This window comes from Kryptolebias marmoratus, linkage group LG8, assembly GCF_001649575.2.
Source record: "Kryptolebias marmoratus isolate JLee-2015 linkage group LG8, ASM164957v2, whole genome shotgun sequence".
Classification (NCBI taxonomy): Eukaryota; Metazoa; Chordata; class Actinopteri; order Cyprinodontiformes; family Rivulidae; genus Kryptolebias; species Kryptolebias marmoratus.
The window spans coordinates 1,735,722-1,752,006 of NC_051437.1; the positions used below are offsets into that span (position 1 = coordinate 1,735,722).

General features: G+C 40.1%; 3 protein-coding genes across 5 annotated transcripts in view; all 3 read right to left on the reverse strand.

Annotated features, from left to right (window-relative positions):
* Positions 1 to 7,380, reverse strand: part of cables2b (Cdk5 and Abl enzyme substrate 2b) — a 41,106-nt gene extending 33,726 nt beyond the window's left edge. The window contains exon 1 of the mRNA XM_025004511.2: positions 6,802 to 7,380. Within this exon, the coding sequence (XP_024860279.1) occupies positions 6,802 to 7,349 (548 nt within the window). The 5' untranslated portion in view covers positions 7,350 to 7,380. The remainder of the gene's footprint in view (positions 1 to 6,801) is intronic.
* Positions 7,381 to 9,458: 2,078 nt separating this feature from the next.
* Positions 9,459 to 9,776, reverse strand: LOC119617284 (histone H3, embryonic-like; the record flags this gene model as incomplete). The annotated part of the gene is made up of 1 exon (XM_037977035.1): positions 9,459 to 9,776. A coding segment is annotated over exon 1 (318 nt), but the record flags the coding sequence as incomplete, so codon positions are not given.
* A 1,748-nt stretch (positions 9,777 to 11,524) lies between these two features.
* Positions 11,525 to 16,285, reverse strand: part of ccm2l (CCM2 like scaffold protein) — a 35,088-nt gene continuing 30,327 nt past the window's right edge. For 2 of the 3 annotated variants that reach the window (XM_037977029.1, XM_017409705.3), the window contains exons 10-11: positions 13,242 to 13,389; positions 11,525 to 13,012 (exon numbers count right to left, since the gene is read on the reverse strand). In XM_037977029.1, the coding sequence (XP_037832957.1) occupies positions 12,877 to 13,012; positions 13,242 to 13,389 (284 nt within the window). In that variant the 3' untranslated portion in view covers positions 11,525 to 12,876. The remainder of the gene's footprint in view (positions 13,013 to 13,241; positions 13,390 to 16,285) is intronic. The other variant, XM_037977028.1, reaches the window with a different exon arrangement.

Consider the following 16,285-nt stretch of genomic DNA (forward strand, 5'->3'; position numbering starts at 1 on the left):
GCTGCCGTAAAGCAGCGTCATGTCGCAAAACGGAGGTTCTTCGCAAAATAGTTATTTTTTCTTATTATTTATCACTTGTATAAACTGAATGTATGCAAAGTGACAACACTAATACATTTGTCGTAGCCTACGTTATGAAATATTTACATGAATCAATGATACAATTATGATAGAAACGATAGAAGAAAATATATCACGATAGACACTTTTCTATCGTCCCCACGATATGTATCGTTATATCGCCCAGCACTAACTAGTGGTACAACAAGCCTCATCTCACGAGAACAGAACGAGATTTAACAATATTTTCAAGCCACTGTTGTTTGGTTGTGAGGCCAGTAGCTTTAGTAGGGAGGTATAGACATCTCATTCCACAGCTACCTCTTCCAGCTTGTTCCCAAGCCAGCTGAGAGACATATGCCCATTTTCCACCGGCTCTAAAGGTCCCGGCTCCACCTGGTGGCCCGTCAGGCTTATAATACATTGGGGGAAAACCCTGCAAGAGAGGCAGGGTGATCACAACTGGAGGAGTTGAACTACATCAAGGCAACACTGCAGATATCCAGGACAGCTACAAGCACCTTGGAATCCCGCAGGCAAAGAGCAACCATGATGAAACCACAATGAAGTCAACCACACCCAAGTACCTACAGGAAGTAAGGCAGCTCCTGAAGAGCCAGCTGAATGACAAGAACAAAGTCCAAGCCATTAACACATATGTATGCAAGCAAGCATGTATGTAGGTATGTATGTATGGACAGATGAAAGAAAAAGACAGAGAGTTTCATGTTTGTTTCCTATTTCAATAATAACATGAGCCTGCTCCAGTTTTAAAATCAAATCTGTGCCCAGACGGAAGCCCCACTCCTCTGACACACATGGTGAATAATGTACAGTGGTATTAAAACCACAGTAATGTCAACAGACATAAACAACACAAAGTTGAACACTCAGCAAACACAATTACTATCATCAGGGTCGTTACTGTGAACCACCCTGTTAATCATCTTCAGATGCTTTTTTCTTCTCTCAGTCACCCTGTCCTGTCCTGTTTCTGCAGACTCATCATAACAGTCCCACAGGCCGCCCATTTCTCTGAGAACCAGCCAGCGTCATGTCTGTGGGATGTTGTGAAAACTTCTCTCTCCATGGGAATGGAAAAATCCAGAGTGATAGAGAATTCCCAGGCTGCAGAAGCTGATGTCTGGTGTTCACATGCAGAAATATTTGCCTGCATCCTGACAGGAAATGACCTTTACAGAAAAAATAACCTTCATCATTTTCCATTAGTATTTTTTAAATATCACATTTATCAAAAAGTAATTTTAGACAAAAGAAACTCAGAATCTACTTTAGGACATGGAAAGATCTGCTAAAAGTGTAACAGTTGTCTGGGTTATTTATTTATTTTTTTTTTACTGTTGCCACATTAAGTTGCAAATCAAAAAGTAAAAACAAAAGTTAAAGGCCTAGAATTCTGTAAAGAAATTAATATTGCCTGCTACCTTTAATGTCAGCATTTTAAATTGAGTTCAGTCATGTAAAATTTAAAATGAACATTATGCACATGTGGTGTGATACTGTGGGATGTCACGCTCAGAGTATGTGTAGTGAATGACTCTCAGCCACTACCACACCAAGTTCTAGCTCAGTTCACATTATATTTTCACAGTTATAGCCGTTTTTATGTTTTCTAAGGCCAGTTGGCAACTATCTCAAACTGGGTTGACTCAAAAAGTTAATTAGTTGTAGATCAAGTCTTTTCAGTGCTTTATGAAATAATTTGTTAAAAGACACACAGTTGGCTCCAATAGTTAAAGGTAAACTTTTAGAACCAGATATTGTGTGATCAGTTAGCACTCTGTATATTTTGGGAATGATTCTCAGCTAGTTAGGGCTGCAACAATTAGTAGCCATAGTCCACAAAAACAAAAAAAGTTGACATGTGTTATACAGAGTCATTAGTAAACAACACCAATCATAATGAACCAGAGAACTGTATTTTCAAACTTCAATGTACAACCAGAACATTTGGAGATAGTATCGTCTATAATGTTTTCAGTCTTCAAACAAAGAAGAACGTGAGGAAAAGACCGACAGAACTAGAAGGAGATGGCTAAAAATAAAAACAAAGACTTCTGAAAGTGTGTCAGCATTCCAGTGAAAACCAACAAAAAGCTGGAGGCAGGTTGTGTCTTTCTTTGACATTACTGCTGCAATCCCCTGCAGTCCCCTCCTGGAGCAGAGACAAAAGCAGGAGGAAAGCTGGCGCGTCATGCTGCCTCCGTTTTATTCTAACATTTACATCAGTGATGGTTTAGTTGTGTTAGAACATCTGACGTGTTAGGAGAAGGAAGTTTCTGTTCCTCCTGTGTGTAATATTATATTTTTGGTTTAATATGTTGTAGAAAAAAAGACTTCCTGATAAGAAATTGATAGGCTCTCTGAGATGTCTTCATTAGGTGTAACAGAATTGTTCTATCTAGTGCATATCTATTCACATTTTAGGGTTAGGTCTTGTGACACAGTCTTCCAGTGACTGGTGGCCGTATCACTTAGACAGCCAAGATTGGTGGTGGTGTTATGTCTTACTGAAAAACTTTCTTTAAGTGAGCATTCTCTAACAATCTGAGGTGAAACAACAACAAAAACATACATACATTTACACACACACACCTATATATATATACACACATACACTCCTGATCAAAATCTTAAGACCAGTCAAAAAATTGCAAGAATTAACATTTTGCACTATTGGATCTTAAGAAGGTTCTAAGTAGAGCTTCACAATGTTAAAGGAAAAAATCAGTGCAAGAGACAAGAACTTTTGAGCAGGGAATTTTCTGCAAACTGCATTTGCACTCAAACATGATTTTTTCAGCTGATCAAAAGTTTTATATATATATATATATATATATATATATATATATATATATATATATATATATAAATAAAGAAATAAAAGAATAAAAGAAATCCTAGAGAAAACTAGGGATGTCCCGGTTCTGATTTTTTGGCTCCTGATACAATCCGATTTTTTTAATGATCCGATACCTATATTTTCAAAGCTGTAAAAAAAAGCGACCAGTATTACTTCAGTTTTTATTTTGCTTTATAACATGACCAACAATATTGCTTGGTATTTGTAACAAACCTACTCTGAGTATGACACATAAAAATAATCTACAGATAAGAATAATAATCATTTACCTATCTGAGCTCAACATTCAATGTAACAAATTATTTTCTCCCTTTTTCACTGAAAGTGCTGGTAGTGAACTTCACCAGATAAAAGTATGTAAACTGTAACAAGAATTCAAAAAATAAAATATTACTATAAGGTCCAACATTCTAGGACAGCTTATTTGAACTGAAATCTGCAACTTGTACACTTTGAGTTGGTTCTTAAATAACCACATAGGAATATGTATTTGTGTTACAGTTTACATAAGAACTTAACTTACAATGATCGTTCAAAAATAAATAACCAAGGTTGCTCTTTCTCAAACTAAAGTGAAGGTACTGAACTTCCCACAAAAAACAAAGAGTGCAAAACACAAGGAATGAAACATTACTATTTGAAAAAACTAAAACCCTTTCCTACATTCTATTCAAGTTAGCAGGACTAAGTGAGAAGCTGCTGTTTAACCCTCACTAATAAAGTGAAAGTTCTTCTCTGTCAATCCAACAGATAAACGGTCACGCTTCTCATCCATTATGTTTGAGGTAGCACTGAAAAGTCTCTCACTGTCCACGCTTGTGCATGGAGCACAGAGAAACCTGGTTAGGGACTGTGTGTAGCATGTGTCCTCCAGTAATCTAGTGGACTGACCGACCTGGGAGTGGTTCGTTCTGAGAGGTAGTTCTGCACCTCAGTGACAACTGAAGATGAGGTGGCAGATCTGGTTTCAACTTCGTTCTCTTCCAGAATCCCATCAAATATGCTTCCTAGTTTGCTGCTTGCTGTTGTTGGGCTCTCACAGAGTCTCCCCCAGTGTATTATAAGCCTGGCAGGGCGCCAGGCTTTCTCTTTCCCGCCGCCAGGCTAAGCTCTGCTTGTTTATTGTAATGTACGTCATTTTTTTATACATGTTTTTTTTCCCACCGGCACCCCCACTGCAAAGTCACCGCTCGTTGATCACCACGCAAGGGTGTGCGTGCCAAAAGTGATGCAATTGCGCTGTCCCCGTCCCTGCTCGAAGGCCACACGCGTGTGGTTGTGCACTAAATACAATTCCACCAGATTCTCAAAAGTGGCCATATCGGCAACCGATACCGATACTGAATGTCCGATTGGGACATCCCTAGAGGAAACCCTGCTCAAAGCGCAAATCTCATTCCTGCCAACATTTGGGAATGTCAATGTGGGACAAGATAGCGTGAACACCCCCCCACAACACATACACACACATTCACATTTTAAGAATTACATTATCTGTGTTTAAGTCATTGTTTTTTGTGACAACCACATTTCCTGAAAATTTCATCCAAATTTGGTTCATTAGGTTTTACGTGATCTTGCAAACAGACAGACAAACTTAGCAACTGACAGAACCAACAACATAACTTCCTTGGCAGAGGTAACAAAAGGGTCACATGTAGGAGAAGAGACAAGTTTTTAACTAAGGGGTTACCTGTGACCTTTGACCCCATAAACAGACATCATTTTTGACTTATAAGGTGTCCCGCTGCGCAGTTGACATTCCTACATTACACTGTTGCAGAGTTAGAGCACTAGGTCAAGTGTGATGTTGACCTTTGACCCTGTCCCTTTGAAATTAACAGTGATCACCCTTGACCCAAGCAGTGTCCAGCTGTGGAGTTTAACATTCCTGTTATACAGTTGCAGAGTTGGAGAACAGGCCTGTGACATTGACCTTTGACCTTGAATTTTGACCACTTCACTACCAAAATTCAGTCACTTGTTTCTTGTACCATGTTTGACATTTTCTGAAAATTTTCATGAAAATTCATAACTTTTTGAGTAATCTTGTATACAGATAGACAGACAAACAAACAGATGCTACCAAAAACATGACTTCCTTGGCAGAGATGTCTCATTCTTCCATGTCAGTATCAGTTAATTTGGCATCAACCTGATTTAAATGATTGTTTTCAACCTGGCGTGGTGTTCATTAAACCAATTATTCCAGGATGCTCTAACAAGGCCTGGTCAAGCTCAGCTGGAAAACTGGTTTGGTATTTCTGGCACAGCACTAAATTGACTCAAATCATACCTCGAAGACAGGAGCTTTTATGCATTGATGAATCATTAAAATTCTGAGCTGACCAAAGTTACATGTGAGGTTCCCAAGGCTTCATTCTGGGGCCTCTTCTATTTAACGTCTACATCTACATGCTTACGTCTTAGAAAACAACAAAATGAAGAACTATAACTATGCAGATGACACACAGATCTACATCGCTCTCTCACCTGGGGACTGCAGTCCAATATAAGCACTGAGTGAGTGTATTGAACAAATCAACCGTTGAATGGGTCAGAACTGTCCTCAGCTCAACAAAGATAAAACTGAAGTCATAGTTTGTGAGGCTAAAGAAAAAATCACCTGCAGTCTGTGATGCTAAAAAGCTCTGATAAAGCCTGAAACCTTGGTGTGATTGTGGACTCTGATCTGAGTCTGAACAGCCTTCTACCACCTGAAGAATAGAGCTAGAGTTAAAGGACTGATGACTCAGCAGGACTTAGAAAAACATGGCCATGCATTTATCTTTAGTTGACTTAACTATTGTAACAAAATATTTACTAAATAATCCATCAGACCTCTGCAGCTGAACCAGAACGCTGCTGCCCGAGTCCTCACAGAGACCATGAGAGTTCAGAGAATTGACTTTAAAATCTTGTTGCTGGTTTAAAAGGACTGAAGGTTTGGGTCCAAAATACATCTGTGATGAGCTGCTGCACTACGGACCACTGAGACCTCTGAGGTCATCTGGATCAAATCTGCTTTCTGTCCTCAGAGTCAGAACCAAACCTGCAGAAGCTGCATTCAGCTTTTCTGCACCAAAACTCCCAGAAAACTACTGGACCGCTCTGACTGTGAGGTCCTTTAAAACGAGGTTGAAGAACGTCCTGTTTGCTGCTGCCTCTGATTAAAGCAAAGAACTATTTCATGTATTATATATATTATGAAATGTTCCATCTTTGAGCGTCTGTAATTTTTCAAATTTTATCTTTCTATATGCTGTTATTGTTCTTTTGCACTTTGTCACAATGTTTTGCTTTGTTTCTGTAAAGCACATTGAGTTGTCCTGTTGCTGAAATGTGCTGTACAAATAAAGCTGCATTTTCTTGCCCTCTCTTATCCTGGATTAGTCAAATCTACTTTGGTGAAATGGCCCCCAGCTGTTTGTTTCTTTGCTTGTTTTCCATGAGATGGAAACACAAACAGTATTACTTCAGACTTTTATTTGCTTCAGTTTTTTCAGATCAGCTTTGGTCTGATTGGATCTAAGACCACTTCCTGATTTAACTACATTCATGATCGTGTTCTCCAGCTTATCACAACTAAATGTGGAGCCTGGGCTCACCTGAACAAGAAACCAGACACAGGTTTGAAAGCTGATGGGAATGTTTCCACTCACATCACTGGACCAGGATGAATCCGTCCAACAGAACCAGTTCGGTTCCATCAGACTGGTTCCGTTAAACCAGCCCTTACCTCAAAGATGAACACCAGAAAGGAAGTTGAATAAAACTCAGGGTGAACTTTCTGAGAGTTTTCTCTGGAATACCCCTCTGATGACGCTGTTCGGATCAAATAACACGAACCGACTTACCTGGGTCTCGGTTCCGAGGTCACAGAGTTACAGCTCTGGACCGACAGCAGTGTGGAGGATTTCCGTGGACCCAACGGTGACGGTTGCAGGCTGGTGTTGGACGGGGACAGAGAGAGCAGGTTACTGCTGCCCGGAGACGGAACCGAACCTCGGCGACACCCGAGCAGAACCTCCGCGCTCCCCGGCTCGGATGGAAGGACGAGGATGGGCGGTATTGTGAGTCCGATCCTCGGTACAGGGCTGGAAATGACATCCCCACCGCCCAGTGACCCGGAGAATCCGCTCATGGCTTCTAAATCCGCGCAGAAATCAGCCGCCGCCGAACCAGAGCTGGTTCCATCTAACTGGGTCTCTTTGTTGTCGCAGTTTCCTCCATTCTGAGCTGAACTGTTGTGAACCGGCCGGCCGTCCAGAGAGATGTTGTTCAGGAACAGAAGAGCTGCTTGTCTTCGGCGGGAGTTCTCCCGGTTCCTCCGGCTGTGTTCTCTGGTACCGAGCGGCACCGTTAGGACCGAACTGTTCGGTCCGCAGGCAGCTGCAGCCGCCATGGTTTCTGTCCCACTGAGGAAGTCCAACCCGGTGATCAGCTTCAGACTGTCAAATCTCTAAGCGCGCAGCCCCTCTAAGCGCTCATTGGCCAGAAACAGTGCGTGATGACGTAGTAGCCGAAGCACGTTGTAAACAGTACCGCCATGAGTACCAACAGACCATTTTCACACTTTCTCATTTGTTGACTGGACGCTAAACTTCATGTGAGCACGGCTTCGTGGTTTACAAATCGCTAAAAATGACACGGAAAATCGTTTCTTTTGAAGTGTACCTCAGTGTTTGTGTTGTAAATAAAAACAATCATTTCTTTATTTTCGCTCATTTCTGACAGATGCAGAAGCTGTTGCAGTTCATCATGTATTCATGTAGCTGACACTTCGACTCTGACAACTACGATTATATTTGTGGTGTAATGCAAACGCTGACTGGAGATGTTCGGAGACAGCAGCAATCCACTGTACCACCTCATTCTCTCCAGACATGCTGCTTGCTCAGAAATACGATCAGAATTAAACTTGATTTCTCCAGACATGATCCATCCATCCATCTTTCTCTTCTGTCTGGGTTGCTGGGAGTTGGTGCCTATCTCCAGCAGTCACTGTCCATCACAGGGACACACAGAGACAAACGAGACAAACAACCATTCACACTTTCACTCTCACCTATGAACAATTTCAGAGTTACCCGTTAACCTAACATGGATGTTTTTGTTCTGGTCAGGAAACAATCCTGCAACCTTCTTGATGAGAGGCAATAGCTCAAACCAATGCTGCTGTGCCACTAACAGTTTGTTTTAATTGTTTCTTTTTTTTATTTTATATTTTGTAATGAAATGCACACATTTATTGTGTTTTTAAATTATTGGTAATCTCACATCCTTACAGTATAATCTTACCTGTGGGAGGGTTTGTCGCTTAAAAAAATCTCTCCCTTTGTTCCAAGCCTTTTTTGCCTGGAAAATTTTCCCAGCAACAAAAAAGGGAAATACTTTATAAAAGGATAAATAAACACAAGGCAGTTCTGTGTAATCCTGTAAAGACCAGTGCGTCTTTATGCTGCCTCTGGCCATTCATAAATCACCGATGGAACCACCCTCATTCTGCATAGACCTGAGCTTTTAGAAATAAAGTAAACATTGTGGAACCAGAAAAGGCCATGGAGCGGAACTCTAGTGCGTTGACGCGGAGCTCTGCATATTGAATATGTGATGGACATCTCCCTGATATTTTTTTCAAAACATTATAAATTACCTCAGTTTAGCAATTCTGTTTGGGGTTAACTATGTTTTTAAGCCAAATGCAAAGTTTAAGTGCCTGGTTCCTGCCAAATCATTTTCTTCTCACAAACAAGGTCTCATCTGTTAGTCTGTCCATCACCAGAGCAAACAAGAAGAGGCTCAGAGCCGATCCTTGATGCAGTCCCACCTCCACATTGAAGCTATAGGTCACTCCTACAGCACACCTCACCACTGTCCTGCTGTCCTCACACATGTCCTGTACCAGTCTAACATACTTCTCTGCCACTCCAGATTTCCTCATACATCACCACAGCTCCTCCCTCAGCACCCTGTTATATGTTTTTTTAATCCACAAAAACACAATGTAGTTCTTTCTGACCCTCTCTGTACTTCTCCATCAGCATCCTTAAAGCAAAGATGCTCTTTTGTGGTGCTCTTTTTTGGTATAAAATTATACTGCCGCTCACAAATAGTCACCTCTTGTCTAAGTCTAGTTTCCACAACTCTCCCAGATCTTCATTGTGTGACTCATCAACTTAATTCCTCTGTAGTTGCTACAGCTCTGTACATCACCCTTGTTCTTAAAGATTGGCACCAACACACTTCTCCTACATTCCTTAAACATTTTCTCACTCTCAAAAATGCCATTGAATAATCGAGTCAAAAATCTCACTATTCAATTCAATTCAATTCAATTCAATTCAATTCAATTCAATTCAATTCAATTCAATTCAATAGTCCTTTATTTATCCCAAAGGGAAATTAAATGTTGTTGTAGCTCTTAATCCTGGTTTTGTTAAAGAGTTGATGGCTGTGGGCAGAAAGGGTCTCTTGTAGCGGTCTGTCCCGATTTGTCCTCGGTCCTGGTGTCCTCAAAGAGCTCCACCAGGTGAGCCTCGCTGGCCTCCTGCAGAGCCATGATGGCTGAGCTCTGGAAGCTCAGATTGGTCTTGAAGTCCTGGGTGATCTCCTGGACCAGGTGCTGGAAGGGCAGCTTCTGGATGAGCAGCTTGGTGGATTTCTGGTATCGGTGGATCTCCCTCAGAACCACGGTCCAGGGCCTGTAGAGATGAGGCTTCTTCACTCGGCTGGTGGCCGGCGTGTTCCTGCGGGAAGCTTTGGTGGTGAGCTGCTTCCTGGAAGCTTTACCTCCGGTGGATAAATGGGCGCTCTGCTTGGTTCTGGCCATGACTGGACTTCAGGGTTCTCCACATTTAACACTTGTTGTCATGGTTACACATCATAACAAAATGTCCAAAAGTAAAAAGACTTTAGTAAAAATCCTTCCAGCTGCACAGCATCCGATACCAGAGAAAGTAATCATCCAAAAAAAAGTGATTTACATCCAGAAAAAAAAAGGAATAAAGTTTTCAAAAGCAATATCTCACAAAGAATGGAACTGAGCTGCTCCTACATGCAGCCACATTGAGCACCGCAATTCTAGAAATCTCAAATCTCATTATCTCATAAATAAGAAGAAATGTGCTGGGTAATATCTCTATTTATTAGTGATGGCAAAATTGAAACAGTGTTTTGGAGCATGCTGAAACTTTGTAGAACATTTTTTTCACAATCTCTTCTAAATGATTTGATCACTCAAATATTTCATTTCTACCATTATATTTTGTATGCTAAAAAATACTCTAATAAAGTTCTGTTCAGTGAAAGTGGGCATCATTCATCTTCTTTTTCACAGTATTTATTAAAATTTTCCAAAAGGCTCTGATCAGCAGACTAGAATAGAATTGAATAGAAATATACTTTATTGATCCACTGAGGGAATTTAGTTACTGTATTTGGGAGCATTTATGTGGCAATCTGCCATTTGGCCTCCTGTGGTTGCTCCTCCTATCTTTCCTGATTGGTCGGCTGACTAATCAGTCACAGCTGCAGCAGATCAAGTCCATCTTCTCTTGGGTATTTAAGGCAGTATGGAGAAACAGATCGACGCTGGAGCATCGTTTACCAGGCCTGTAGCCAGACTTGGAAAAAAATACTGAGGTCAACCACTCATTCTCCCCCTGCACATCAGTTACAATGAAGACCAAAACTTAATTAAAATAGAAGCATTTATTTAAAACAAGTGACTTGAATGTGTATATGACATGTATTTGTGTATGTTTGTAAATTCATGGGGCGTGATGTCATCTGAAGCAACAGAGGACCATGATGACTCACTGAAATGACATGAATTAGTTTCTATGAATGTTGATTTTTCACGCTGCACAAACACATTCAGAACACAAGATTTTAGCATAGATTTTACCTTTTTATCAAACACCAGTGAGGTGTTGTAGTTTTGGAGCTGGACCAGTTCTAATGTGGTCCGGATGCAAAAAAAGTGCTGAAGTCGGCCTTTATTGAGGTTTCAGGAATCAGATGAAGGTTTCACAGATCACACACTTGGTTTTAAATGTTCTGAAATCAGTGCAGAATAATCTGCTCCAGGTTTGAAGTGTCTAGGTGTTGTAGTTTTTTTAACTAGAGGAGATTAAAGATGCTGAAGGGAGGGAAAAATTAGGTGGGAGCAACAGGTCACATCCAGAATCATCACTGTCTTGTTCTCTGTAGAGCCAGGAGTAAAGTAAGAATGTAAGGTAATATTATGATTATTTTTTGATAGGTAAACAGTTTGAATGCACTGTTCATTAACTTGCAAAATTGTAAATAAATAAATAAATAAAAATAATAGGTACAATTCAATGTAAAAATTGCAAAAAGATTTTACAGTTAAAAAAATGATGAAATATTTTTACTATTCTGCCCATCCCTTTTTTATAGTCTCTAGAAACCAGACTGCTATAATTACTATAAAGTTGGGTACTAAGTGTCAGCTCACTGAAATAACAACATCAATATGAGTAACATGTTGTCTAAAATTACAGCAATTAGTTTACCTATCAGTTTTACCTATTTTATGGGTAAAATATGTGATAAATGATAGTGAATTAGCATTTAGGTTAGACAAAACTTCAGCTACACATTTCTAAATATTGAATATTATAAAAGGACCGCTGGAAATAGGCACCTGAAACCAAAATGACATCAGGTACTCATATTAATTAAGGTACAACTGTATTGTTCCATCCATATATCCATCCATCCATTTTCTTTTCTTTCTTTTCTCCTTTCTGGGTCACAGTGAGCTGCTGCCTATCTCCAGCAGTCACTGTGCAAAAGGCAGGGTACACCCTGGACAGGTCACAAGTCCATCACAGAACTGTATTGATTTTTTTTTCTTACAGATGATATAGTAAAAATAGACTCATGGCAGCCATAATGCTGTTTTATTTAGGGGTGTCCTGATTTAGTTTTTTTTTGTTCCAGTATAAGTACAAGAACTTGAGTTTGGATACTTGCCGATACCAAGTGATTGCTTGGCTCTCTAAGGGAACTTCCCTGCTGAGAAAACTCATTTCTACTGCTTGTATTTAAGATGTCATTCTTTTGTTCACTACCCAGACTTCACTACCATAGGTGAGGGTAGGAACGTAGTCCGACCGGTAAACAGAGAGTTTTGTCTTGAAGCTCAGCTCTCTTTTCCCCACAATGGACTGATGCAAAAGCTGCAGGAATCCATTTGTTGATTTCAAGCTCCATTCTTCCCTCACTCATGAACAAAACCCCAAGATACCTAAACTCCTCTACTTGAGGCAACTCCTTCTCCCAACCTGGACCAACTTACTGGTCCGACTTACTGCCGGCAGTGCAGACCAGACTCTTGCACCAGCCTTCCTGAATAGAGACCTTACTAGGGAGGCTGAGGAGTGTGATTCCCTGTAAATGTAACACATGCTCAGTCCCTCTTCTTGAAAAGAGGAACCACCACCCCAGTCTTCCAAACAAGTGCACTGCCCCCAATCTCCATGCAATGTTGCATGGAAATTGGGGGCACATAAGAGCTTTTTAACTACCTTGGTGTCTTCAGCCCTTGCTAATGGGACTGGGAAGATCCTTGAATGATTCTGTCCAGCACCTGACAGCATCATTGGTTGAGGTCAACCGCACCCCATCTCCACTATGCACACTGTTAGCAAAGTGCTGCTTCCCTTGACTCAGCCACCTGACGGTTTGCCAGAATCTTCTTGGAGCCAATAGAAAGTTTCTATCTAAGGCCTCACTGAACTCCTCCGACACCCAAGCATTTGCCTCAGTGATTGAACAAGGACACTTCAAGGGTCAGCAGGGGTGTGTGACCTCTGACCTGGGACCCCTCTGGCCCCACCATGTCAAAGGGATTCACAGTCACAGTTTCAATATTGTCTAAACTTCTTCCTTCTGCCACTCCTTCAGAGGTAGTAGTCTTCCTCCTCAATGTCTCCATGTGTGTCCTGGAAGCCGAGGGCCTGGATGTCATGGGTGATGTCGGAGATGCGTCGGTTGAATTCCTGAGATCCTGATGCTCGGGAGTCATTGTCGTACCTACTAGAAAAAGAATGAATATTACCAAACGGAGATGATACCTTCTCTTTTAGTTAGAGAAACAACAACAACCTGAACTCCCAAACAAAATGTTGGATTTAATCAAATTTAAAACAAAACAAACAGACAAAAAACAAACAAACAAACAAAAAACCCCCCCAGGAAACTCAAGTTTGAAAAGCACACTTTCGGATGATCACAGGTTCCAATCTTTACTTCCTGTTATACATACCCTCTAATGGCTGTGGCTGACGTGTTGCTCATGCTACGTTTAATCCGTCCAAAGCTGTCGGTTAAAATGCCACCTTCGCAGATCCCAATACTTTCCAGGAAAGCCTCAAATACACCAACGTCCTTGTCTGGGATGAACGGCCGCATGCCTAGAAAAGAAATTAATACATGATAGTTACTGAAGTTCCAGATAAACTAATGCAAATATTTATTTACAGCCTGCAACTGAAGGTGAAAGGGCAACTGTGTTTTTGCCTGTGTGTCTATGTGTGTGTCAGAAAGTAATCATTAAATGTAAATGTAAAAACAACTGAATAACTTTTGGAGCCAACCCAATTCAAGATGGCCACCACAATTAAGTGACCTTGGCCCACACAAAAATGGCTCAAACTCAGTCAGTTTTACAGCTATTGAGCTAAAATTTAGTGTTTTGGCAGGATGAGTGTCAGTCTGGTTTTAGAACAAACCATAGCACTGAGACTGCTCTTACTAAAATCACAAGAGATCTCAGACTAAACTTTGATTAAAAGACCATTTCAGTTCCCATTCTTTTGGGCTCAAATCCAGCTTTTGATATGAATGATCACAGAATTCTAAAAAATCTGGAAAGTTTGTTTTAAAAAACTTTGTCTTAAGTCAATTTAAAATAAACATGAAAAGAAAAAAGGTTTTATGTCAGTGTTGCAAATCATCCTTATGAGAATCATCTGCTGTGGAGATTCCCAGGGAATTTGCCTGGGCCCCAGAGTTCAGAGTTATGTTGATGATATCTAACTGTACATTTCTACAGAACCAAAAAAATTCACTTTAAACCCCATCAGTATATGCCTTATTTCAATAAACAAATGAATGAACAAGATATTTTTAAAGCCAAACTAAAATATAACAAATTTGTTTTTATCAATGACCTGAGTGAGTTAGTTCCATGGGTTAAGTCTGAGGTCATGAGTCCGAATGTTATTGTAGACTATGATCTAAGCTTCAAGTTTCACATTATTAAGGTTTTAAAAACACCTTAGAAACATAGCTAAAGTAAGATCAGAGATGTAGAAAAACTGATATATGCCTTTGTTTCAAGCTGATCAGATTACTGTTATTAAATTTATATTGGATTCTCTAAAATAACTACAAAGAAGCTTCAGCTTATCCCAAACTATCATGTTGAGGGTAATGAAAAGACCCAAAAGGTTGACTTGAGGCAGTTGAAGGAACGATAAAAATAAAACAAAACAACTTATAGTACATTTAACAAAAGTAGTATAGTCCAAGCAGCCGAATAACTAAAATACCAGGCTGGAGTACAAATGACAACAAAGAACATGAGAACAATATGCTGTGACAATGAAAAAAAGAAAACAGAAGTATAAGCAGAGATGATTAATGAATGAAGACCAGGTGTGCTGATGGAGTAATAAAGGGAGCTAAAGGAACAATGGCTGAAAAACTGGGAAACAAAACTAAAACAAACTCAAGACTAATCATAACTCAAAATGCCATATAACAATGACGACAAACAGGTTATAAAATAAACAAAATAAAACATTTTGAAAACCTCCAAGCATGACTTGTCCTCAAAACCCCCATTGAGCCCTCAAAAGAGGACACCAGGACCTCATTCTTTAGGACAAAGGTGGGCAGGGACATGTGAAGGTGGGTTCAGTGGGTAGCCAAGCCCAGACTCAAATGGGATTCAGGCAGCAGGGCATCAAAAAGACACGGACTTGTGACAGAAAAGCAATGGGAGGATGCACCTCACGTAAGAGATCCAAGAAGAGTGATAGACAAAAGGATCAATGACCGGCTATCCTCACTTTGTCCTGGATGAACATTGCTGGCATCCTTGTCTCTTTGTTCACCAGTGTTATCTGGATCCTGTGTACACCTGGCTGATACCTGTTGCTGCCACACAGACTCTCATCCATCATCAGCCTTCACAGCATCTTCGCTTGGATGGAATAAACCTCCAGAACACTTCTTAACTTTTACCCATAGAGTGTACTTAATTGAACACATAATTGAACACATACTAGATGTGATGGAAGAGTAAAAGACTTTTTTTTTTACAAAAGAACAGGCTATTGTTGAATGTGAGAGCAGTATTTTGCTGATTTTAGTGAGAAATGACTTACTTTCCACAGGAACCACTGAATATGATAAAACAAACAACAAAGGATGTTTTGCTGTTGATAATCGCAGGTAAACATAGGTCATGTGATTCAGTGACATAAGTTGAAGAGGCCCCATCAAGCTCATAGTGACTAATTTGCCTTACAAACTTCCTCTGTTATTATATATACCTTTTACCTGTGATAATTTGCTCCCAATTTACTAATGGCTCCTTCAGGGCCATAAAAATGCAAACAACACTAAAACAAAACTTTCTGTACCATTAAAGAGCATACTACTGAATTTCCCTTACATGGTAAATTGTCAGGAACCATGGAGAAAGAGGCGAACCCGGAGTGCAGACTCTTCTTCTTCTTCTTGTTGGTTTTTATTGGCGGTTGGCAACAAACTTTCAGTAGCATTACCGCCACTTACCGGTATGGAGTGTGGATCGAGATGGTCTATAAACTTTCGCTTTCTACCTAATCCCTCCATTAACTCCTGGCTAAACATACACTCACACATACACACCTACTTATATTACCTAGCTTGTATATAGCTTTTTATACCCCTCTTTATTATTCTTTACACATTCACACCCATCTTGCTCTACTCAGATTCTATGAAATAGCTTTGTTTTTTTAAGGTACCGAATAATTATTTGAATATGTCTACTTCCCAGATCTCTCCTCAAAAATTCTGTTAAATTAAACCTTTCTTTAATACCTTGACACTCTCTCAACATGCATCTTCTCTCTTCTTCATATTTATAACACTCTAAAATAACATGCTCTATTGTTTCAAACTTCTCACAATACTCACACTTTCCAGTTTTATGCTTCTGTATTTTAAAAAGTGAATAATTAAGCCCTGTATGACCGAACCTTAACCTTGTTATTATTCTTTCCTCCTTCCTGATTCTTCTTCCTTTTCTTTTCC